The sequence below is a fragment of the Amblyomma americanum genome, chromosome 9 (genome assembly GCF_052857255.1).
Source record: "Amblyomma americanum isolate KBUSLIRL-KWMA chromosome 9, ASM5285725v1, whole genome shotgun sequence".
Lineage (NCBI taxonomy): Eukaryota > Metazoa > Arthropoda > Arachnida > Ixodida > Ixodidae > Amblyomma > Amblyomma americanum.
Genome location: NC_135505.1, coordinates 74,700,469 through 74,725,712, shown reverse-complemented (window position 1 = coordinate 74,725,712; position 25,244 = coordinate 74,700,469). Strand labels below are relative to the sequence as shown.

General features: G+C 41.4%; 1 protein-coding gene across 1 annotated transcript; it reads left to right on the top strand.

Moving 5' to 3' along the window:
• The first annotated feature begins 791 nt into the window (after positions 1–791).
• On the top strand, positions 792–24,828 carry LOC144104610 (uncharacterized). Its single transcript, XM_077637720.1, has 5 exons — positions 792–868; positions 11,033–11,299; positions 13,822–14,188; positions 17,837–17,996; positions 24,543–24,828. Exons 2-5 carry the CDS (start codon positions 11,037–11,039, stop codon positions 24,710–24,712), a joined length of 960 nt encoding a protein of 319 aa, XP_077493846.1. The 5' UTR covers positions 792–868; positions 11,033–11,036; the 3' UTR covers positions 24,713–24,828.
• Positions 24,829–25,244: the final 416 nt, after the last annotated feature.

Sequence of the window (25,244 nt, the reverse complement as noted above, 5' to 3'; positions counted from 1 at the left end):
AAGAAAAGTAATATATAAGTTTCAACGTACCAGTGTATTTCATGCACAACAACGGCGAGATTCACATTCAAAGATTGAAACTTTTGCCCAACTTGCGTCAAAGCTGCGATCATCCGTTCATTCGTTCCCGTGCAGTAGTGCATGTACCCACAAAAAATATTGTCTCGTTGACAACGACTTGCGAACTTGCTTGCACAGCTGGACAACTTGTGTTTTTCATTTGCCCTCAATACAGTCAGAAAGTATATTGAAAATTATGTATGCATTCTTTCATTTTTATATTTTTATACTTTGAAATAAACATGTATGTGCCCCCGCCAGCATAAGTATACTGCAGGGGACTCTGAAAAAAAAATTGAACTCTTTGAATCCAAAGCGTAACGGTGAAGATTTATTGCTGCACTGCGAACCTCGCACAATTGCATGTAGGCTGCATATATCTGTTGACGTGTGCATAAAATGAGGGTGATGAAATTAATATTTTTCCCCCTAGTATTGCTCTCCATTTATTTTCAGAGTAGCTGTAGATGCAAGTTGTTGGGAGTACTAGCTGCAGCAACCACTACGGGCACGTCAACTTCCTGCAGATGGAGTACATCCTTCACATGCCTCACAGAGAGCATTGAACTATATTTTTATCGCTTCGATTTTATTTGTAGCAACCGGGAAAAATTCCAAATCCTACCCGACATCCTGTCTACCTTGCAACGGCATCATGTAAAAAATATATGGGGCCATTGCATCTGTTGCGGAGAAACAAAGTTGACTTCAGAAAGGCTTCAGCTGCGGCTTTTCAGTAGGTTGGGTGGCGCGATCGCAGAGCAGCACATTGTAAACTGATTGCTAGAAAAAATCTACACTTCGAAAGGTGAGAATATTCATAAGCTCAATTCAAGCAAAAGAGGAGTTTCAGCGGTCACCTTCTAATTGGCAGTTCGAAGGGAGTTTGCAGAAATAACTATTTATGGTCTTTCAGGGTAAATATAGAAAATAATCCAAGAGCCTGGTAGAAAAAGAGCACATACGTGATTATATTTGATTCGACAAGCGTATAGCTGCATATTACTTTAAATTATAGATATGAAAATCAAATAGGACGCATTAGAGTCGCACCAGTGCTCTCTACATATGAAGCAGCTTCATCCTCGCAGGTTTTCAAAGTTATGGATAAGGGGGGGGAGGGGTACCAAACCTATATAGCGTTCGCTAGCACTGTGCCAAGTAATAAAATCTGATAAGTTTTCTTACACGGTACTCTCTAGGTTCAACGTGATAAAAGCTGTATAGAAGCAGGTGCGTGCGAACCTGTTCTGGCACTTATGGTGCAAAAGTGCGAAACCCATACCATTGGTGCGCACTAAAAAGAAGGGTGGGAGGTGCACCAGTACTGTGGACTTGAAAGAGAAAAAAAAGTATTTTTGTGGGGGTCTTCTTACGTTCCCATAGAACAAATATTTATGCCTTTGTCTGCGCTGACAGAATTGTTAAAAAATGCATTTGTTAAAATAAATGGACAAATTTAATAACAGACTGAAGTGCACCCATCGGTATTTTTGTTGACAATACCGTAAGGGGTTGTGCGTACCACCGGATATGAGGCGACTTGTCTCGTCTTGTCGTAAGCATGAAAAATGTATTGAAGCAATCTTTCCTGCTAGAAATATCTATAAGTGCCTATTTCCTCCTTTTACGCTCAAAGACTGGAGAACACCTCCGCATGATGTCATCTGCTTGACCCCGATGACTGCTTTCAACCGTCTGTTGACGTTGTCGACGAGGCGCTACTTTGTTTACGTTGCATATTGTTCCCGTTGTTCTGTGGCGTCTTTTTCGTGACAACAACTCATTTGGGTTCGAACAAGCGTGCGTTGTGCATTTTATGTACCTGGCCCTTCTGCGTGGACCATGTTTCGTCCTACTATGAATCAATCAATCAATCAATCAATCATTCTTTATTTTTCCCAGAAAGAACTGGAATGGTCTCCTGGGCTAAAAGCTGGGTGAGCAGCTTGACGAGGCCCAGGAGACCGTTACATGGCAGAATAGTGAAGTTGAGAAAAAAAAAGTGAATATAAAGCAATGTACACCATACGCAAAAAATCTTGTTGCGGCAACATAATACAGTATGTAATGCACCATATTCACCAAAATGAGCTAAAAATAGTTAAAAATAGTACAAGTTGACATAAATAACAGTACGAAATTGTAAACAAAGGAAGCACAGTAGAAAAAACTAAGTATAACATCAAAATGTGGTTCACAATGTTATGAAGTACGTGCGCAATTTCTTGGCATTCAGACGAGTTGTGTTTTGGTACATATTAAGCATTGATGGCAGGTTATGTGCTAATGATTGATGTTTATAATAAGTGCGGAAGTGGGGGATTTCCCAGACATCTTTACTTCTTGTGTGTATATCTGTGCTACGTAGTGTTAAAAATGCCAGAGATGAGAGTAAGTTCTTGACTTCAGTAGAGGAAAAAAAGAATGTTTGGAGTAATCGATATTTGTATAAGTTATCAACCCTTATGATATTAAAGGAAACAAACGCATCTTTAGTACTGGCTGTTGGATCGATATTTCCAATGTAGCGGATAACCTTCTTTTGTAACAAATGGAGTTTGTCTAAGTTTGTCTTTGTTGTTGTGGCCCATACCAACGAACAGTAATTTAAATAGGAATTGAATAAAGCATTATAGACTTGAAGTTTAGCTTTTACTGGAAGCAGTCTCCGACAACGCGATATCATGCCTGCAACTGAGGATAGTTTTTTCCTAAGATAGTGAGTGTGTGCATCCCAGCTTAAGTTCTGAGAAAAATGTGCACTGAGGATTTTATGAACGTCCACAATTTCGATGTTATGGCACTGAAAATTAATAGACTGATGTATTTCAACAGGTTTATTTTGGGCACGGAATATCATTGCTTTTGTTTTCATTGTATTTATTTTAATTACGTTGAGCTGAGACCATATGGATAACTTCTGGAGGACTTCATTGCATTTTATTATTAGTCGGTCCACATTGTACTCGGGAATAAGTATGGTACTGTCGTCAGCATATATTATAAATTGAACTGTGGCATCTATGTTTACAAGATCATTTATATAAGTATTGAATAATAACGGTCCTAATATGCTACCTTGTGGAACGCCGTGAGTAATTGGTAGGAGGGAGGACATATAACCGTTTAAATATACACACTGAGTCCTGTGGCTGAGGTAGGACTCCAGCAGGGCCAAACAATTACCGCGAATGCCATATGACTGCAGCTTACTAAGGAGCACTTTATGATGTAAGCAATCAAATGCCTTGCTGAAATCTGCAAAAAGGGCAGCAGTTAACAAATTATTTTCAATATTCCGCAAGATATTTTCTTTAAGTGCTAACAAAGCTGATTCCGTTGATCTGCCTTTCCTAAATCCGTACTGTGCAGCTGTGATAACGTTTTCTTTATCGAAAAATTGTGTTATCCGAGTGAAAATGATTTTTTCAATTCCCTTGGAGAAGATAGGCAGCACAGATATCGGGCGGTAGTTAGTGGACAAGTTACGTTCGCCACCTTTAAAAATAACAGATACTCTGGCTGTTTTCATTTGCTCAGGAAAGGTTCCAGACTCTAGAATTAAATTAAAGATATGTGCAAGTATAGGACTAATTATCGGTAAAACGTACTTAACCGGTCTTATCTGCAGGTCGTGAATGTCTAATGCTTTACTGTTCCGCAGGCACATAAATGTACTGTATATCTCAGATTCATCAGTTGGCTGGAGGAATATGGTTTCAGTGACAACACTATGGTGCGAATTTGTGGAGGGGGTGCCATTACATGCGGCAGCAGCGTTTACAAACTGATGATTGAAGTGTTCTAGTAGAGCTTTGTCCCGTAATTCATTACCATCTACCATTACAGTATCTGGCATATAATTTTTGCTCTCACGACCGAGGACGTCGTTCATAGCCTTCCAAGCAATGTCTGGGCTCTGCCGGGCAACATGTGCAAACAGATGCTCGTAATATGCACACTTTGCCCGTCTAAGTTCACTGTTCACTTCGTTTCTGACTTTCTTAAATTCTTTTAAGGTTGTTTCTAAGCGTGTCTTCAAGAAAGAATGATAGAGGCGGTTTTTGTTTGTAATTTTCTTTAAATGGTCACGAGTTACCCATGGTTTCCTGGCTTTTTTTGAAGGTTTGTGCATCTTCAATGGAAAATGCCTAGCGTACACACACACAAAACGTGTAATGAATTCATTATAGGCATCGTTAACATCCGTTTCATTGGTCACAGGTGACCAGTCTTGTGAAAGAATATCCTGCTGAAATGCCTGTAAACCATTCTGGGTGATGTGCTGAGCAATAAAGGACTGTTTTTGTTTGATAGATTTGGGTGAGTGGGTAGAATATGCCATGAAAACTGGACAATGATCACTTATGTCGGACGCAATAGTGCAAAGATAATGAAAAGAAACAAAAAGAAGACAGGTAAGCACAAGTACTTTGTAAGCAGCTATCGCAATTGCAGGAAATGGCATTTTTTTTAGTAATGACTTGACCTACTCGAGTTTATTTAGAGAGAAAAAAACAAAGTTCATACTCGTGTGATTGGCAGAGAATCCGGGTATTGCCGCTTTCTTCATACAGTAGAGCCAAGATATTGCCCCTCAAAAACAATAGGCTAATCGGAAAGAGACAGATCAGTATTATTTAGTCTACTGAGGTTTATACAAGATAAAAGACTTCTGGAGAGCTGTAGTATCTGCTATATTCTGGCACAATGCGCAAAAAAAAACGACCAATAATGTAAATGACGAATAGCAAAAACTTTGGAGAATATATGTTGGGGCTTAAAACGGTTAAACCAAATTCCACATTTGGCTCCACGTAACTAAGAGTAATAACCGAACTTGACCACACCAGCCTGCGAAACCTGTTACAGGCTGTGCTTAGTTAACCTGCCCAAAAAGAAAAAACTCATAATTTTAAACGAAACATGGTGAACACAGCGTATATGTTGCTGTGCTAACTGAATGGAGAATTTTTAATGAAAAAGTGCACATAGCTTACGTTGAGCGTTGGTCTCTTTTGTTCTCAAATGTTATTAACACTGTCTGCCAAATGATAGATATAAGCGTTTGTTTTATTGTGGACTACGATTCTTAAAATAAAACGAGAATATCTTTGCAAATGTAATAAATGTGTTGTCGGAGCTGATTATACCCGGGTATATCAAAAATTGACAACACAGAAGTAGAAACAGTACGTTGCTTCATATATATTAACAATTATATTTACTGAAGGGAAGGCTGGTACGAAGGGTTAAAATTACTCATCACAGATACGTCGCTCACAAGGTAACACATAAATATTTGCATTCGAAATGATAAATTACACAGTTGAAAAATTGTAGCGCAAAAGCGACGAGAGGAAGGCACCACAAACAAGAACGCTTCGTGTTTGTGGGGTCTTCCTTCCGTGCTCGTCTCTTCCGCTATATTTTTTTCAATTATGTGTTACCAACCAGCCCAGCAAAAAGTTTTATTTAAAATTACACTCTGTACATCCGACACAAGAAAAAACAATAACTTTATTGTACTCTATTCGAGACTCTTATTTATTACCCAACGATGTGGCTCGCTCATTGAATAAAAATAATTATGCTCTTTTTATCGCTTAAAATGTAGAAAACCAAAGAAACATTCGCAGTCTCGGAAGGGAACAGAAGTTTAAAATAATAGGTAGGTGCAGGAGGTGGTCATGTAATACGTCCTCTTAGGGGAGGTAGTGAACAGAGATCGAAATCACGAGGGCGAAATAAGTCGAAGAATAAGAATGGGGTGGAGCGTACTTGGAAGGTTCTCTCGGATTATAAATGCTAAATTGCCACTATCCTTCAAGAGAGGGGTTTAAAAATCTACCTAGCCAGCTCACCTATGGGACAGGAATGTGGAAGACATCGAAAAGGGTTCATCTTAAGGACAACAGAGCCAGCTATTGAAAGAAAAATAAGACGTGTAATGTTAAGAGACCAAAAGCGGGCGTAGTGGATCAGAGAAGAAACGCATCTTAGTGACACCCTATAGTAAAAATCAAGAGGACGCAGGAGCTTGGACAGGACATGTAATTCAAACGCAAGATCTTTTTTGGTCAATAAAAATACAGGACTGAATATCAAGGAAGGAAGCGTAGCAGGGACGGCTGAAAGTTAGGTTGACGAATGAAATTAAGAAGTTTGCGGTGAGTGTGTGGTCGCGCCTCTAGTGGTATAGGGATAATTGGAGAGATATGGGAGAGGCCTTTCCGCTGCAGTGGGCGTAGTTAGGAGGATGATTATGAATGTATATTTCCTTTCACAGAGAAAAAAAAGATCTTTCTGTCCTTTTGGATGAGGTTTGACGGAAAACACAATCAGCATAGTATTATATACCCCGCCGCGGTGGCTCAGTCCTTAGGGCGCTCGGCTACTGATCCGGAGTTTCTGGGCTCGAACCCGACCGCGGCGGTTGCGTTTTCATGGAGCCAAAACGCTAAGGCGCTCATGTGCTGTGCGATGTCAGTGCAGGTTAAAGATCCCCAGGTGGTCGAAATTATTCCGCAGCCCTCCACTACGGCACCTCTTTCTACCTTTGTTATTTCACTCTCTCCTTCATCCCTTCCCTTGCAGCACGGTTCAGGTGTCCAACGTTATATGACAAAGATAATGCACCATTTCCTTTTCCGAAAAACAAATTATTTATTTATTCGTGTGGCCATGTTTGTAACTTCCATTATTGAAGATGGCCTGTACATATTGTAATTTCGCCTACATTTCTTGTAGTTGCATCCCGTTTCATTTATTCTTTCTCCGATCACACACTATGCTGATATAATTTGGCCATAAAGACGCCTGACAACATTTTGTACTTCACACCTATTTTAACTATGTCGACAGAACCATCACGACCCGTACGTGCGGCCTGCCAAAGTTATCCAACTGCAAAAACTCCCCGTGTTTGACTCTGCTGAAATATTAATTGCACATCCAATATATTACGGCGATAAATAATTTATTCGAGGTGGGCAAGCTGTGGTTCCGGTTCGGCATTTGGTATTTAAGCCGCCCCAATGTAAAGCTAATTTCTTAGTTTAGCAATCTCGCTTTTTTCTTAAAGCTAAGTAGGTATGACAAAGTTGGCCAGGGCGGTCGCGGAGCAGTAGAGATGCTATTGTGCAAACATGCATATAGAGTGGAAAAATTGACAAAAACACTTTTTTATCGATACTTGATAACCTTACCTGAGTGTGGTTAGAGAGACGGAAAGACCTCAACACATTATGAAACGATGATTAATTGGCAAATACAGTGTGAGAAAGACTAGGACGCGGCCGCCGCGGTGGCACAGTGGTTATGGCGCTCGGTTGCTCGGTGGCTCTCAGAGCCTGAGTCACTTTGGGATCTTAAACGTCCCTAAACTAGAAACACTAGGACAAAAAATATGATCAAATGATGGAGCGCTCGTAAGCGTTATCTTGATTGTCTGATTCGCGCTGTGTTTGCCAAACATGCATAAAATCAAAACCGACCCATTCAGCAACCTCCTGCAACACAACTAAATTTGAAACGTCGGAGTATCAAGTTAGACGCCCACGACATAAAATATCAGTCCTGCGGTCGAATTGCTACACATGTATGATCAGTAACATCCGCAGGCACGCAATTCCACATCTCAATGATGTGAGGAAAACAAGCGCAGCGTAAATATTCAGCGCGTGTGTCGTAAGCCTTGATTGCTTTTTCACGGTCTATTCTCGTGCTCTGTTCCCCAGGGACCAGGGCCTATTTATGCCTTTGTAGCTTAAATTGATTTCGAACAATCTGAAAAAAAAAGCTCTAGCGTTGCTTCTTGCCTACATGTTCCCAGTAATTCAAACCCACATGAGCGTAGCAATGCCGTTACCAAGTCTGCTATTTGAACGTTGACGAAAATTAATCAGCAACCATTTTTGAGTTACTTGTATTATGTAGTTTAAAATAGTTGATGGTAGCACCAGGTAACGCAAACATACTCAAAGTATGAGATTATGATTGTTTTGTGGGCCAATTAGCTAGCTTCTTTGCAAGATTTAAGTTTTTCGCCGGGAAGACGTATTCTAGTTTTCTGGACGCTCTCGAGTAGAGCACACATGTCACTATGTTTAGAGCTGGGTAAATTCGGCGCAGCTGGCTCTTAAATTCTTTAAGGTACCGAGATTTGTTAACTTGTTACTTCCAATGTTATGGTAAAATGACAGCACTGTCTTCCATTCAGTAGCATGTGGAAAAGTTGATTTATAAAATTGATTTCCATGTCCCATTCTCGGCACAAAAGATGCAAGACAAAACCGTCGAGGAAGAAACTAATAATCGGAACACTTTTCTACGCGCTAAGGGGCATCACGAAGTGTCGTGAGAAGAGTGGATAACGCACTGAAAAAAGTCACGTAACACTAAAAATAAAAATATGGTAAACAAAATAACTAGCACGACTGTGAAGGAAGAGGTGATGTAGAGGATTTGGTGATCCCGCTGATGACAAAAGAATATGTACAGAATGCCACAAGAGATGGCGAAGCCGGCTAGTGAGCTTCACCTGGAAAGAATTCCCACCAATGCCTATACGCAGTATACGCATGACCTTTCAAGATCTTGAGTGGCCAGAATCTATCAAAAACGATATTATTTTACTTCGAAAGGGAGAGAACGTTTTATGACTTCAAACAAGGAGGCAGTCACGCACAGCAGCTGATGCCCTTGACCTACAATTATTGTGCAGTTCGTGATACTGTCTTGGTTTTTAGCAGCAAGATAGGAAAAAAGAGAACAATTTCGAAAGCTGTAAGAAAGCGCGCGCTGCTTAACACCTCTGCCTTCGCTCCGGAATCAGCACGGTAATGACTGCATCGTCAGTATAAAGCCACATGCCCGTACGAGACGCTGCTATTTCTACCTCATGTTGCACCGCTACAAAACAACAGAGCAAGGACTTGTGCACCTTTCGTATTTTCTGGTAACATCATGGTGGTTTCCACTGATCCTATGATCAGCATCCTATGACGTATCGAATAGGCCAATGCGGCGATAGTTGGCGCATGCACAAAACGCATTGTCCAGGTCGACCGTTTTCTGCTAAGGTGTTCCGATAAACGTTCCCGCCTTCCTGATTTGCGGCAGCGGATCGTGCCATGTGAAATGTTTCGAAGGTAAGAACAAAAAAAAAATTGACTGCACGTTTCCTTAAAAATTGTCCACATATTGCTAGCAGTTAACACCAATAGTATTTCCCAGAAGGAGGCAAGGATTGCGATATGCGAATTAATGAGTCACGGGCTGCGCGAAGCGTTTGAAAAATAATGGAATGCGCGGGTTGCGCCGCTATGTGCTCCGTGCGTAGGTTGAAAATCTCGGCGAGTACTTATTCTCCCTTGGTCTTAAGGGGATGAGCGAAATGTCGGTGCTCGTGTTGTATTACTAAAAACCGGGTAAACCAGATATTGTGACCTGCCGCCTGTTCCCTACAGTTTATCATGCAAATTTCAACATTCTATGGTAACGGTGGCTCCGTAGCTGGAAATATTCTTAAAAGTAAGTAGCAGTGTCCTATGTATCTTCTCTATGTGTCATGCTGTGGCACTGTAAACATCCTGCTAACAATTATTATTCGACAAACCCAGCGTGAGGGTTGTGGTATGGCGCGTGCATCGCAAAATTAAGCGATAGCTGTGCGGCGTGTCATGTCCGTGATGTACTCGGCGATAGTCTGAATTTAGCAGCACCACATAATAACATTTATTATTTATTTTTATTTATTGATTACTGCGGTCATGCCGTATGTCCAAGAAGGAGAGGGAAATACATACAGGGGAAAAGCAATGCAAGCACAATAGTACCGAACAATATAGATGCCACAAAATAAGCAATGAAAAACGCAATTGAAAATGCATTTACAGTGCAGCTACTAAGCCAGAAGTGGCTTAGTAGCTTTTCTATCGTGAGCATTTCATATGATTCAATGTCCAGCAATTACATCTTTAGAGTTTACCACTCAAGTCTACTGATGCAGTAACTACCTATTATACTTACTACAGCTATAGCTAAGTGCGAGGCCCATCCTCCCTGATAGTACCAAAATGTGTATGCCGCGCGAGCCGCTATAAATGCATGCAGGCTGGCGGATCTGTTATGGACAGTTGAAAAACAATTGAACAGCCATACTGATTAAAGACCTGTTTTCGATACATATGCTGCGTAGATGGATTGCCATTAATGCCTGAGAGATGACGTAACGATGAAAGCGATGATAAAAATATTATTTTGACCTTCATGTTGCCAGTGGCTGCAGCCTATTGCACAGCAAATTATGACTCACGTCGGTCAACAATGGGGCCGCTAATGCTGGGGAATTTCTAAAAATAAATCTGCTGACCATATGTACGGTTCATGCTTGCAACGCCAGGAAAACTAGTTTGCTAACTAAAGACTAGAGCTCGTCAGCTTTTGATTGGGTCGACCGCGAAGAATTGGAAGTGTTATGAGCTGCAGAGTCCCCAATTCTCTCAAATAACTCCTGGTTCATATTGTTACATATGCCGTGGCGACAGCTCACTGGATAACTATTTTTGCTCCTTTCATTTCACGATAACCACGGTTGTGCCACATATTTAAAATGATGCCTGACTTGCAATGGTTGCTCAGTGGCTTTAGAGTTCGGTTGCTTACTGCAAGACGGCGATACCAGACTGCGACCACGGCGACTGCAATAATAGAGGCAAATTGCAGGAATTTTCTTGTTCTGAGAAACATCAGTGGATGATAAGCAATGATAAGTAAGATGATAAGCTACAATGTCGCTCACAGATTGCGTGTCGCTTCAAAACGTTACACACCACATATATGTTATTAATAATTCATATGATATACGAATGTAGTGTCGTAACACATACGATAGACAGAGCCCACAAGGCAAAAAATAAAGCAGAAATCTTACAGTGCAGTCATTTTTGTTTTCGTGCTTTTTTAGGAGGATGAGCACATCAGCAGCCGTGAATGAAGACGGCAACTCCGCTCCGGCGCCTGGCGAGTACCGTGACACCTATGGCGTGGCAAAATGTGTGGAGATGTACGACGAAGCCATCGCCCCCGTTGCACCTGGTGTAGCAGCATTGCTGGATTTATTCCAACCTGCTTTTCTGCGCAGCAGGGACTTCCTTAAGACTAACAAAGGAACCGGAGACATTTATGCTAGACACAGGAGCCAATTTATCGATGTTGGATGCGGTTCTGGCAGGTAAAGCTCCACATTCGTCAACTACTTATGCCGTCTTTTAAGTCTTTCTTGAGAACTATTGAGAGAAGTGATGTCGCTGGTGTGGTTGATGAATAACAGTGTGTCGCGTACCGTTTCCACGGCACCACGTGCGAGATTCAGTGCTGCCCAATGTAAAGCGTTAATGCGAAATGGTATGTATGGCGAAAGCATTACTTAACACCGTTTCAACCACAAAACATTCGTAAAGCTTGAACATTAAGGTGCCCTTTGTTAACACGGTTCCAAATAGCAATTTTGTATGAAGCTTGACCTTGAGAGTGACCTTAGCCAACCTTTAGAAGGAAATTTTCAGGGCACTTAATTCTGCTTACATGGAGGAGTGCCAATCATGGAACTTTCTTAAGCGCTGGTTTTTTCGACGACAGCACGCGATCTGTGTGTTATATATTTTGAATATTTTTCACTTTTCTTTCATTTTTATTTCTTCTTTGCTTTTTACTTCAATATATTTACAATATATTATTTTATAACAGGATTTTCAACTTTATTTATGCCATTTTTCACGTCTAGGTAATACGTAGACGTCCGTGGCTGTTTTGACATCGAGTTGCTTTCTGGCTGTTGTGTCCTTGCAGTGTAATTAACGAAGTAATTTCAATTCATCAACCAAATCTTTCCGACAGCAAGATCTCATCACGCACTAACACAAACTTTTTCAATGCTTAACATGAAAGAACGACGTAATTTTGTGGAGAAACTTTTTCTGGCACGAAACACGGGACGTAAACAAAGACTGTTACGACGTCAAAGTGTAATTTTCGTGTTTAACTAGCTAACTATTTATAATTCATCAGCCAAATCTTTTCAGCAGCAAAACATAAATTGCGTACTCTCTAAAATATACAAACTTTAGCACACGTATATCTTTAGAGAACGACACAATCGTGCGGAGAACCTATGGCGACGTCCTTGGTCATTTTGACTTCGCATTTTAATTTTCTCATTTAATTATTTAAATAATATTACCACATCAATTAATTCTCTCCCACAGCAAGCTCTCATCACACACTATCTAACAGAACTAAGGTTTTGCACATTTATATTAACAGAACGACGTAATCATGCGGAGGACTTTTTGTTCACACGAAGCTCGTGACATTGCCGTGTAATGCGGTCGCACTAAAAAAATGTGTATTTCCGCGACTGGGTTTCGAACCAGCGGCTGTGCGAAAAATCACCTTCGCTGGCCACTGCACGAGATCAATATGCTATTCCTGCAGCGGGTTGCGCCGTGTGTTAAACTAAATACAAGCTAGACACAGAGCAAAAACATGAGCCAACCAAGCTAAACACTTGTTTATAACTTCTATCGGTTTAAGAGCGTTGAATCCCTGGCGCATTTTTGTTTTTCTTTCCGTTGCACGAATGGTACTCATGCCTTAAGTAGAAAGAGACGGAAGTTGAAATAATAACTTTCCAACACGCAGGATGAGTTCAAACATGTTTGCGGGAATTTATGCTATATAATTGTTGTTTCTTCGGAATGGCAATCAAGAGCATAGCAGGTAAGCGAAAATGCCCAAACTTGCAGCTCAACCTCCGCTACGGGCGTACATCGGCATTTTAACGACATTTACAAGAGAAATATTCAATTTATCGCGAGTCAGAACTTCTAGTGAGGATATGCCGAGCGAGTGGGCGTCAATATCTAGTGGAGCAAGTTGCCTTCTCATTATTCATGCGATTTGTGTCAATCTCTAACAAAAAATGCAGTCTTTGTGTACACATTTTCTACCGACCTACTTGTAAGTGTTTCTTATTTTTTGTAAAGCTGAATATTTCATATTAACCTTTTTTCATCATTATTATTAGTATTAATGTTATTTAGTGGTCTCGTCTATGCTGCCTTGTAAGGGTTACCTGGGCCCCGTCAAGCTGTTTGGTTGCAGCTTTTAGACCGGGTGACCGACCAGCCTTTTAGGTAAATAAAAATCAAGTTCAGTTCAGTTCAGTATTTTCAAGGGTGAAGTGCCGGTGTCTTCCTTAGAGTTGGGCTTTCGCGCGGTAAGACGGGCTATTCACCAAAAATTCAATGGACTTAGCGACCTATATAAGATTAGTCTTGCTCGTGCGCGTTTAGAAAAGTGCGCTGTTTCGCTTTGCGCCTTAGTCTGTTATGAAAATGTACTCTAACTAATTTAATGGCGACAGCAGCGAATATATGCAAGAAATCGATGCGCTCAACTAGCATAGAATAACTATCTTAAGCGATAATAAATAACGCAGATGCCTCTGATAAGCTGACTATAAAATGTAGCACTGCAATGTATTATACTTCCAATGTCAGTTTAGCAAAAGAAAGGCATTCAGCTTATTTTTTGAAACATGTAGCTATAAATAGGTGTTCAGAAATGAAATGGCTTCGAATGATTACGTCTTCCTTAGGTAATTGATGTTGACTTTAAAACCTTTAATCAGGACATTTTAATTAACCGAATGGTGACAAATATGCACCGGTATTAATTATGCCCTCCTTGCAGCTTCACGCTTAAATACCTCCTGCCCCGACTGCCGTCATGGTGTAGCAAGCTAGTGGGTGTCGACAACTCGGAGGCGATGCTCAAGTTCGCCCGCGAAAAGCGCTCGGATCCGAAGATCGAATATAGAAATCTGGATTTGCTTTCGGATCAAGACGTGGAACGATTTGTGCTCGCAGAGGGGCACTTCCAGATGGTCTACTCTTTCTCGGCGCTGCATTGGATCGCCGACCACCGCCATGCACTGAAGAACATAGAAACGCTGATGGCTCCTGGAGGGGAGTGCTTCCTTCTCTTCTCAAGTGACCTAGTCGTGTTCGACGTCTTCACTGCCATGATTAACTCGCCCAGATGGGAAAAGTACTCCGGCGTAAGTGTTCAAACAAATAGCAGCACCGGCGGCTTCTTGCTTTTTTACTGTTGTGAACGCTTCGCGACATCTGTTCCTAACAATGAGCTCTACATATTCTACATATTTCTCTACATATGAGAAGAATCCATCATTAGCTGCAATAATTGTGTAGAGGGATCTTACAATTTTCGAATTTCAAAATTTGAAATCGGTGTTTTTTTGATCAGCAGCTGAGCACCATATCCACCTCGTCCCGGTAGCATAACCTTCATATTAATTCTTTACGTTCTGCTGTACACTTTGAAGTAACTTTCAAGCTTCTCTGAAATCAATTCAATACAAGGGCACTTACAAAACGGCAACACGCAATGACTACCGGGAAGTGAGGGGAATCGCTTTCTGGAAAGAACTAGAATACAGAGAGCAACAGCTGCCAGGTTACGCACGATATAAGCTTTTTTGGCGGAATGTAATCGAGAGAAGTCGAGAGGAAGAGTTAAAAAAGTAGAAATATTCAAAAGACGCGTACCACTATTGAAAAAAAAAACTTAAAACAGTAGCCAGAACACATCTCCTATAACCATGCCACTGAAGGAAACGAGTTTTCACCTATAAATGTGCTTGCTGCAAAATGATAGAAGTAATTTACACAGCAAAAAAAAAAAGTGAAGTAGAAACCTAATATGCCAGAACACATCTCCAGAGGCCAAGCAACTGAACGAAACAAGATTGAACTTTTAAAGGTGTTTGTTGCAAACTTATAGATGTAACTGACACAGCAAAAAAATTGTAAAGTAAAAACCTAATATGCCAGAACACATCTTCAGAAGCCAAGCAACTGAACGAAACAAGATTTAACTTTTAAAGGTGTTTGTTGCAAAGTGGTGTATGTAACTGACACCGCAAAGAAATATAAGTTAAAAAGCTAATATAAAAGAAAAAGCAATGGCGACCATAATTCCATATCTCATGCTACTAGGATATCTCTCAACCCTACCGATGTTTACGTGATTTTTAGAAATTCTCTTCTGCATCAGTGTGCCTCGGGGAACCAGATGCACTCTAAAGGCGATCTGGAAACGACTAATCAGCAGGCTTCCAACGTTTTAGATTACTTTGGAGCAAATACTTCGGAGATCTTCTTGTAAGCCCTCTAATTACCTTCCTTCTGCGTTTTTCTGGTGAAAGTGTAGATTACTCATAAAAGGGGAGTAAATGAGTAAATCTTTACCTCCAGCATAAAGCCACACGAGACGAATCAGAAAATTGAAGCCTGTGACTAGCGAATTCAAGCACGCAGACTGGGAATCACAAAATGATGCTTTGATTACAAGAACTACAGTACGAGCTTTAAGCACTTTGAATTCATATAAACGCTGCCGTTTTCTCTAAGTTATGAGAACTTAAGAACTCTATTTCGAGTGCTACGTCACAGACTGACAAAGCGCAACGTAACTAGGACGAGTAGAAGAAACACGAAACACAGAACAGGCACAGGAAGCGCATGTCATGTGTTTCGTGTTTCTTCTACTCGTCCTAGTTACGTTGCGCTTTTTCAGTCTGTGTCGTAGCAGTATGAACCAACTAGCCCACACCAAGGTCCTCTTACAATCTATTTCGAGTACGGCACGAAAAAACTGCCACCTAATAACCTGATTACTTCCTCACTACACAAGCATAGCGAATACGTAAACAGATAAGCAAACCGATGGTCCAGGCATCAGGTCTGCAGCGCTGTAAAATGCACTGAAGAAAAAAATTCCCGAGCGTACGCTGTAAATTTATTATGGGCGAGCGGGAAAAACTGGCCTCAGAAGCTAATTAGCAGCTATCTTCAGGCAACGCTGCTACGTGTATGGCAACGACACACGATGTCATGAAAAGAGTGAAACCTTGAAGGCTATAATATCAGTGCATGTTTGCACGAAGTGATAGGAAAGGAGGAAAATAAGACTTTAGATACGAAAACATAGAGGCCTATGAATGGCACTAAATGTTGTGATTCATGTCCCGAAATTTAAGATTGATATTATATTCGTGGTTCTTACTTTTTCGTGTTATCCTGAAATTTCAATGTCCTCCTGATTTCAAACGCGGCAAATGTGATTGTGGCGGAAAATACAGAGACCATTCAAAAAGCGATTGTCGTCATTGTTTCTATGAAGTTTATTGATACCCGCTACGTTGCGTTGCTTGACCTGTAACACAAACTTGACCTTGTCATTCTGATCTTTTTTTCTGTCATTTGTGATTTTCTTATTTCTACTTTTCTTAGTAATAAAGTTGGTGCATACAAGGGCGGATAACGCCTCCTTTTTGAACCATATAAATCGATCATCATCCGGAACTTTTTCCTGCTGAAAATGTGGGTTTAAATGAAAAAAAGAAAAGTCTTAGAGAGGGTACAGCTTCACATAATGAAAAGAGGAAAGTTCTAAGTGTATACGTTCCATTATTGTGCCTAAAGTACACAAGGAGGTACTCTTGCTGTACGTTACTGATTGACTGCCTTATCTGAACCGCTTAATTCCTTGCGGCTACTTAAAAGAGCTCAACCTGATAAAACTAAGCTCATCAGACGGCTTCCGCAGCATTCCCAACTCCTTCAAGCTAGCAATGTACAGTACTCACGGATTGAAATAGGACATTCGGAGCGCTAGCCTTGCAGTGCCACGCAGGCATGTGGTAAACCACAGGCCGGCTGATTGGCTACTGGAAGGAACAATTCTGCTTTGTAGATGTTCTCCCTCTCACGCCATACCACAATGCACCACCTTGGTTCCATGAGCGTCTACGGGCGGCGCTCCATGAAGCGACGGCCACGCACTCCGAATGTCCTATTTCAATCCGTGAGTACTGTACCTTTACAGAGACCTGTTCTCCTGGTCGACCTAATAAAGCGACTTTTTACTGAGGAGGAGTAGCCAGGTCCGAACCCGATCGCGGCGGCAGTGTTTCGAAGGAGGCGAAACGCAAAAGCTCCCGTGTGCTGTGCGATCTCAGTGTACGTTAAAGATCCTCAGGTGGTCGAAAATATTCTACAGACCTCCAATACGGCACCACTTTCTTCCTTTCTTCTCTCAGTCCCTCTTTTATCCTTTCAATTACGGCGCGGATCAGGTGTCTGCCGAGATGTGAGATAGATACTACGCCATTTCCTTTGCCCAAAAACCAGTTTTCATTTTTGAAGCAACTATTGAAAAGTTTTGCGCAATGTGAGAAAGCGCAGTTCTGCTTCCTTGAATGCTATGTAGAAGATAAAATGTAGCATCCATTTCAAAGCACTTGGCTGCAAAGTAGCCGCTGATCAGAACAATGAACTCATTACTCGCTCAGAGGTGTAGTCCAGCAATTTAGATTGAAAAAGGACAGCGGGTGATGTAAACATGGCTAGACGGAGCAGAAACCTCAGCGTTTGAACTCTGTAAATTGATGGCTTGATGTCCAGCAAACCAGAAATTGTTACTTAAAAATTTCTGGGAGCATCGGCTCCTATATCCTTTGCTGTAGCTGAGTGGAACCAAACTAATTTTGAAAAGCAGCTGTGTCATGGGCTCCGTAAGTATGGTAGCCTGCCTTTTTTAATGCTTAAAAATGACGTTTCTTTGAAACCTTTGAACATATATTTCAGTCCTTAGAGACGCAATTACTATTGTTCTTCAACAGGTTCTGCTGCAAGTGCTCCCAGAAACCAGGAACATGATGGACGTAACATCTTTACGCTCTCATCTGAGAAATGTCGTAAATGCGACAAACCTTATGCCTCTAGCGTGCGAAGTATTCCGTGTTACTGGTGACACGGGAGTCAACAAGGCGACTACTCTTGGTACGTTTTGCTCGTAGAAAGCCTCATGGGCTTTCATGTTTCTCCCTGTTTTCCCCATGATAATCTTAAATGAATATTCATTGTTAACAACTGCCCTGAGTTAGTTTGTAATTTGCTCTTTACAATCAGGTCAAATTACCACGTATTTTTCCCTAAGCAGGAAAGAAGCAGAAGCGCCAAAAACAGCTTCGACACCGCCATTTATATGAGGTCAGCCTGTCCTACGGATGACAAAATTGAGCTGTCATCGAATCCAAGGAAAGGTTGTTTTTATAGGTCGTGAATTCTGATAATACCGATTGCATGTAGTTTTTTCTTGTTCTGATTTGTAATTCATTATTTTTCCGTCATAAATAGCTACACTATTATTGTCACCTTAATCACCATCCAAAATTAGACTAAAGAAATAAAAACATCCTATATGCTTTGTTTGCTTCAGGCGACTAGTGGTTGGCCTCATGATTCTCAAAGCAATCCCGTCTTTTTTAAGACTTGCCTGCTCAGTCACTCTGTCCTAGGGAGCTAAAAGAAATGTCGTACTTACCGGTAGGGTAGGTAGTAACTTTTTATTGGCAGTAATGTGCGGAGTAGAAACATTTACTAACACTTAAAATTTGTACATGGTAGTAGGCTTTTTGCAAAACATAGTATTATCCTTTGCTTCTTCGTTATTAACTGATATATGCTCTGAATGCCTTCTTTATTCTCCAACTTACCTAATTGGGCCGTGATATATTCTGACCTAGCGAATAAGGTTTACGGGAATTAACGAGAAGTAACGGTGTTTGCTGCATGCTTATAAATGTAAGGCGGTATTTCGATGACGCAGCAAAGCTGTTAATGTATAAATCTATTTAGCACTTCTTTTGGTGTTACATATAAATTATGTCATTAAGTTATGGTTCCCGTCAAGGGCGTTTAATAAGATGGAGTGACGAGCGACTGAGGTTTTTAAAGGCTTTGATGACCTGTTTTAAATGCCTCTACTATTGGGAAGGTATTATTCAATAACAATGTAGCTAACAAGCAGTCACAGTTAGTAATAGGATAGCTTATGACTGCTTTACAACTTTGTTTTACGAATTAAGGCTCTGTGCGTGTGGCCGACGTAAGTTGTAAGATCACAAATACCTAATTATTTACTCATATATATTTCAGTCCTAGAAGGTTATAATAATGTTACCAGTTAAATATTTAGGCACATCTGCTCAAATATACGAGGCTGCGGACAGAGAAGAAATTAATGTGATGGCTAATGGCAACAATGATCTTTTCCTGCGTGAACCAAAAGCTAGCCATTGTATAAACGCTTCTAATATATATGAACGAATTAATAGTGGCATCAAATTTCAGTCCCCGCGAGTCCGAAGATTGGAGGCTTTGAGGCTTCAGGCTTTGATCATGACGAACAGAGCACCTCCATTAAATACACATATGGCGATCTGACAAATAACAGATGCTCTGGCATATGTTTTATTTCCTGTTGCCTTAGCGTATGGGCTCATTCTCGCACCACTGACGGCTTCGTGTTTTTTCAGTCTATAAAAATATTGTTTATTGATATCGTGCGAAGAACCAAATGGACAAGGTTTCAAGATACTTTTTATATGTTAGTGAAAGTTTGTTGGTGTAGGACAAAACTTTCGCTAATGACAGCCATACAGGTTATTCAGTCCGCTGCACAAATTTTGCTTGCGTATTTTTTTTCTTTCGCTCACCTAGCGCAGCACATCCGCGGCGAAAAGTAGAGATTGTCAGTATTTACACGAAAACGTTCCTTACTCACACCGACCTTCTGCGCTAAAACTGTATGAATCATCTGAGTATTTCTCATGCAGTCCCCGCTTGCACTTATTTCGTATTTTGCTTTTAACTGATGGTACACAATAAAATACAAATTTACCACAAATATTTTACTCCCTTCGCAACTGCTATTTTACTACGTGTCTTTACTTGCCAAATACAATTGCAAACTGTGAAAAAAATTTTGCTATATGCACAGTGTTGCTATTTAAAAAGTTTTATTTATTTATTTTGTTTCGTGCATGCTTTGAACTTCTCGCTTTTGAACTTATGAGAGCAGAGGGTGAGGGAGGGGTATGTTTACACCGTGGGAGAGGGGGGTGGTTGGGGTACATGAGAATTGAACAGAATACGGAACACATATTTCTCTAATTTCGCTGTGCTATTCATGCCAAGCAGATGTTTTTATTATGAAAGATATCAATTTATCTCACCTTGAAACGATGGGTCTCATTGTCGAAGGAACCAATTTTGTGTGTCAGTGCATTAACAGTTGTCGTGCCGAAAACTGTCATTTTATGCAGAGCATGCATTCTATGAAGAGCGTGAATGAGAGCACTAGCTGTCTTGTGCATCATTGTGTTGCTGGAAAGAAATGCAGATGTGCCGTTGTCTTATCGTTTTTGTGATGCCTCTTTAGATAGGCATCATGAAATAGAAACGATATGACGAGGATCAAATTTGACGCATGAACTGAAGAGTTCAGTCGAGCTTGATCATTCATCAAAACAGTCCACAAGAGGATAGAAAGCAGTTACTACCGAGCCACGAAACATTGTAATTCTGCTGCGGTGCCAACGTTCATGACTGGCGTCTTACGTCACTCTCACCTAACGACAAGGCACAGGATTTCTTCTTTTACTTCAAAAACATTAATTTAAGAGCTCTGAGTGGTTCGGGGCGATCCTTGTTGCGACAAATTAAAGCAGGGCGTGAAAGCAGCCGTGAAAGCAGGGCGTTAGCGCAGGACTAAATGTAATCAACTACTTCAATAACTTATAGAATGCAGCGATGGCGTAGAGGTAGAACATCCGCCTCGCGTGCAAGAGGACTGGGGTTCAAATCCTGGTGCCGCGCAACTCTCCACCGGGTTTAAAAAAAAAAATCCGCGTGTCGATGGAATTGCATAACCAGGCCTGGAGTGCGGCCTTATCTCGGTGTCCAGAACCGACAACGCACTCTCTCACCAGAGCAGGATTTGGCCACCCTGGTGTAGTACTTGGCCACAACCTTCTATGATCAAACCAATTAACCCTCGGCCCTCAGTCCCCAGCGGCTGCAGAGCAACTGACCACGGCGGCGGTCAGACCTGTGACGCAGCGGAGGGTGCTAAGAATCTCTGGCTCCGGACAGGCCGCCATTGGAATCTGAACCTGGCAACGTTTAACGCTAGAACTTTGGCTAGTGAGGCTAGCCTAGCAGTGCTGTTTGAGGAACTAGCGGGAATTAAATGGGATGTGATAGGGCTTAGCGAAGTTAGGAGGACAGGTGAGGCGTATGCAGTACTAAAGGACGGACACATACTGTGCTATCGCGGGATAGAGGATAGACGAGAACTAGGTGTGGGTTTACTCATCAATAAGGATATAGCTGGCAACGTAGAGGAGCTCTACAGTATTAACGAGAGGGTAGCAGCTATAGTAATTAGGCTGAATAGGAGGTACAAGCTGAAAGTGGTGCAGGCCTACGCACCCACATCCAGCCATGATGACCAGACCGTTGAAAGCTTCTATGAGGACGTAGAATCAGCAATGAATAAAGCAAAATCGCAGTACACTGTACTGATGGGCGACTTCGATGCGAAGGTGGGCAAGAAGCAGGCTGACGACCACGCGGTAGGTTACTATGGGATAGGCTCTAGAAATAGCAGGGGAGAGTTATTAGTCGAATTCGCGGATAGAAATAATTTACGGATCATGAATACCTTCTTCCGCAAACGAGAAAACAGGAAGTGGACCTGGAAGAGCCCCAATGGTGAGATTAAAAATGAAATCGACTTCATACTATGCGCTAAACCTGGCATCATTCAGGATGTGGCCGTCCTCGGAAGGGTGCGTTGCAGCGACCATAGAATGGTAAGGTCTAGAATTACCTTAGACTTGAAGAGGGAACGGAAGAAGCTAGCGAAGAAGAAGAACATTAACGAGTTAGCCGTAAGAGGGAAAGCACAGGAGTTTAGGATAGCGCTGCAAAACAGATATTCGGCTTTAACTGAGGAAGATGATCTTGATGTTCATTCAATGCACGACAACCTGACATCAATAATTACGGAGTGCGCAGTAGAAGTAGGCGATAGGACAGTTCGAAAAGATACCGGGAAGCTATCTCAGGTGACGAAAGATCTGATTAAGAAGCGCCAAAACATGAAGGCATCTAACACTACCGATAGAATAGAACTAACGGAGCTATCAAAGTTAATAAATAAGCGCAAGGTAGCCGACATAAGGAAGTTTAATATGGAGAGAATCGAGCAAGCTATAAAGAACGGAGGTAGCCTAAAAACAGTGAAGAGGAAACTAGGCATAGGTAAAAACCAGATGTATGCATTAAGAGACAAGCAGGGCAATGTCATTAGCAATATGGATAAGATAGTTAACGTAGCCGAAGAGTTCTACACAGACCTGCACAGTAGCCAATGTAATCAGAGCGCTAATGAGAAAGACAGCAGTGCACAGCAATGCGTCATCCCGCCAGTAACGAAAGATGAAGTAAAGAAAGCCTTAGAAGCAATGAAAAGGGGAAAAGCAGCTGGGGAGGATCAGGTAACAGCAGATCTGTTGAAGGATGGAGGGGACATCGTGCTAGAAAAACTAGCCACCCTGTATACGCAATGCCTTATGACCTCAACTGTACCAGAAGCTTGGAAGAATGCAAACATTATCTTAATTCATAAGAAGGGAGACGCCAAGGACTTGAAAAATTACAGGCCGATCAGCTTACTATCCGTTGCCTACAAAGTATTTACTAAGGTAATCGCTAATAGAGTCAGGGCAACGTTAGACTTTAATCAACCAAATGATCAGGCAGGCTTTCGTAAAGGATATTCCACAATAGATCATATTCATACTATCAATCAGGTGATAGAGAAATGCGCAGAATATAACCAACCTCTATATATAGCTTTCATTGATTACGAGAAAGCATTCGACTCAGTGGAAACCTCAGCAGTCATACAGGCATTGCGTAATAAAATAAGGGGGTAGAAGAGCCTTATGTCAAAATACTGGAAGATATATATAGCAACTGCACAGCTACTATAGTCCTCCATAAAGTCAGCAATAAAATTCCAATAAGGAAGGGCGTCAGGCAAGGAGACGATGTTGTTCACCGCATGTTTGCAGGAGGTATTTCGAAGCCTGAATTGGGAACAGTTGGGAATAAGAATAAATGGAGAATACCTAAATAATCTGCGATTTGCTGATGACATTGCCTTGCTGAGTCACTCAGGAGGTGAACTGCAAATCATGATCAACGAGTTAGACAGGCAGAGCAGATCGATGGGTCTAAAAATTAACATCCAGAAAACCAAGGTAATGTTCAACAGCCTAGCAAGGGAACAACAGTTCACAATTGGCAGCGAGAGCCTAGAAATTGTGCCGGAATACGTCTACTTAGGGCAGGTAGTGACAGCTGATCCAGATTATGAGAGGGAGATAACTAGAAGGATAAGAATGGGCTGGAGCGCATATGGCAAATTCTCGCAGATCATGAGTGGCAGTTTACCAATTTCCCTCAAGAGGAAAGTGTACAACAGCATAATCTTACCGGTACTCACCTACGGGGCAGAAACTTGGAGGCTAACGAAAAGAGTTCAGCTTAGGTTAAGGACAACGCAGCGAGCCATGGAAAGAAAAATGATAGGTGTAACATTAAGAGATTGGAAGCGGGCAGAGTGGGTGAGGGAACAAACACGGGCTAATGACATCCTAGTCGAAACCAAGAGAAAGAAATGGGCTTGGGCAGGGCATGTAATGCGAAGGCAAGATAACCGCTGGTCCTTAAGGGTAACGGAGTCTGTTCCAAGAGAAAGTAAGCGTAGCAGGGGGCGGCAGAAGGTTAGGTGGGCGGATGAGATTAAGAAGTTTGCAGGCAAAGGGTGGATGCAGATGGCAAAGGATAGGGTTAATTGGAGAGATATGGGAGAGGCCTTTGCCCTGCAGTGGGTGTAGTAAGGCTGATGATGATGATGATGATGATGATGACTTAAATAAACGTACCTTTCAAACGCAACAACAAATGTTTACCTGAATCCTTACACTTATGGATACTAACAGCGGCATAATCTTCCTGAAAAGTTACCGGCTTCAGGTTTAAGGTATTCAAGAGAACAGACCTTCTGTGATGTCCTCAGTAAATTGTGCTTCTTTCTACAGAACTCATTACTTTTGTCAAATTGACGGTAAGGATTGTTTTCTTTGTATTATTGCGGGCGATCATGACAGCATAACCAAGAAGGCAGGCACAACTCTGATATTTCTGCTCTCTGTTGACGTTTGGTTCAGAGGCTGCGTGAAATGTAAACCGTATTGCAGGGTCACGTTTTTTTGTAGTTCCCACGTAATGTTTGGAGAAAAAGAACGTTAATCACGTTACCAATTTCTCCCCACAAACATAAGTCATCTATGTGTCCATACCTAACGCAGAAGGATGGATATTTCTCGCGGTGACGAGACAAAACGCGAATAAGAAAGAACACTCTTGGGTCAAATATATATCATATATTTTTAATCTTCTCATTCCCAGATTTCTTATGCCTCTTGAACCCGGTCTACCCCTTGCTGAAAGAAGAAGAAAAAGCAAAGCTGCGCACGTTCACAGAAGACGTTCTGCAAGATTTCAGGAAGCGTCGCAGCGAAAGGGCGATCAAGGACTACAAGTGTCTTGTTATTCACGCATACAAGCCCCGACAGTGACCAAATGGAAGTTTTGAGATTGTAGCATTAAGGGTTTGGGTTGTTCAAATGCATTGGGAACTAGCTACATGACGTTCAAAAATGATCTAGCTAGCGTGTTTACAGAAAGCAAAATAAAGCTGATTTTGATATTTCATTTTGGTTGAGAACTGAAAACCATCGATTTTTAAAATAATAACATAGCGAGAATACCTTCGTGTCTCGACATTTGTGGCAGTGTTCTTGAGAATATACCTCTTCTCTTTTCCTGCTAACTTTTCGCTTTTCAGTTTGCAACGCATAACTTCCAGCAAGTGCGTCTAATTTCGCCTAGTATATTGCGTCTACTTCCAGTTCTTTATCTTTTGAGACTTCTACGTAGTAATTTTTACGTGCAGCTGTACGTGCTTTTTCTGCAAAACATCTTATTTTCGGACCCTCTGCAGTTTGTGAAAAAGAAAATAGCACATTTCTTTGATTATTTCCAAAAAAGAACAAAAATGAATGGAAAAAAGGAAGACAAAATAATTCAGCGAGCTCACTCAGACGTGTC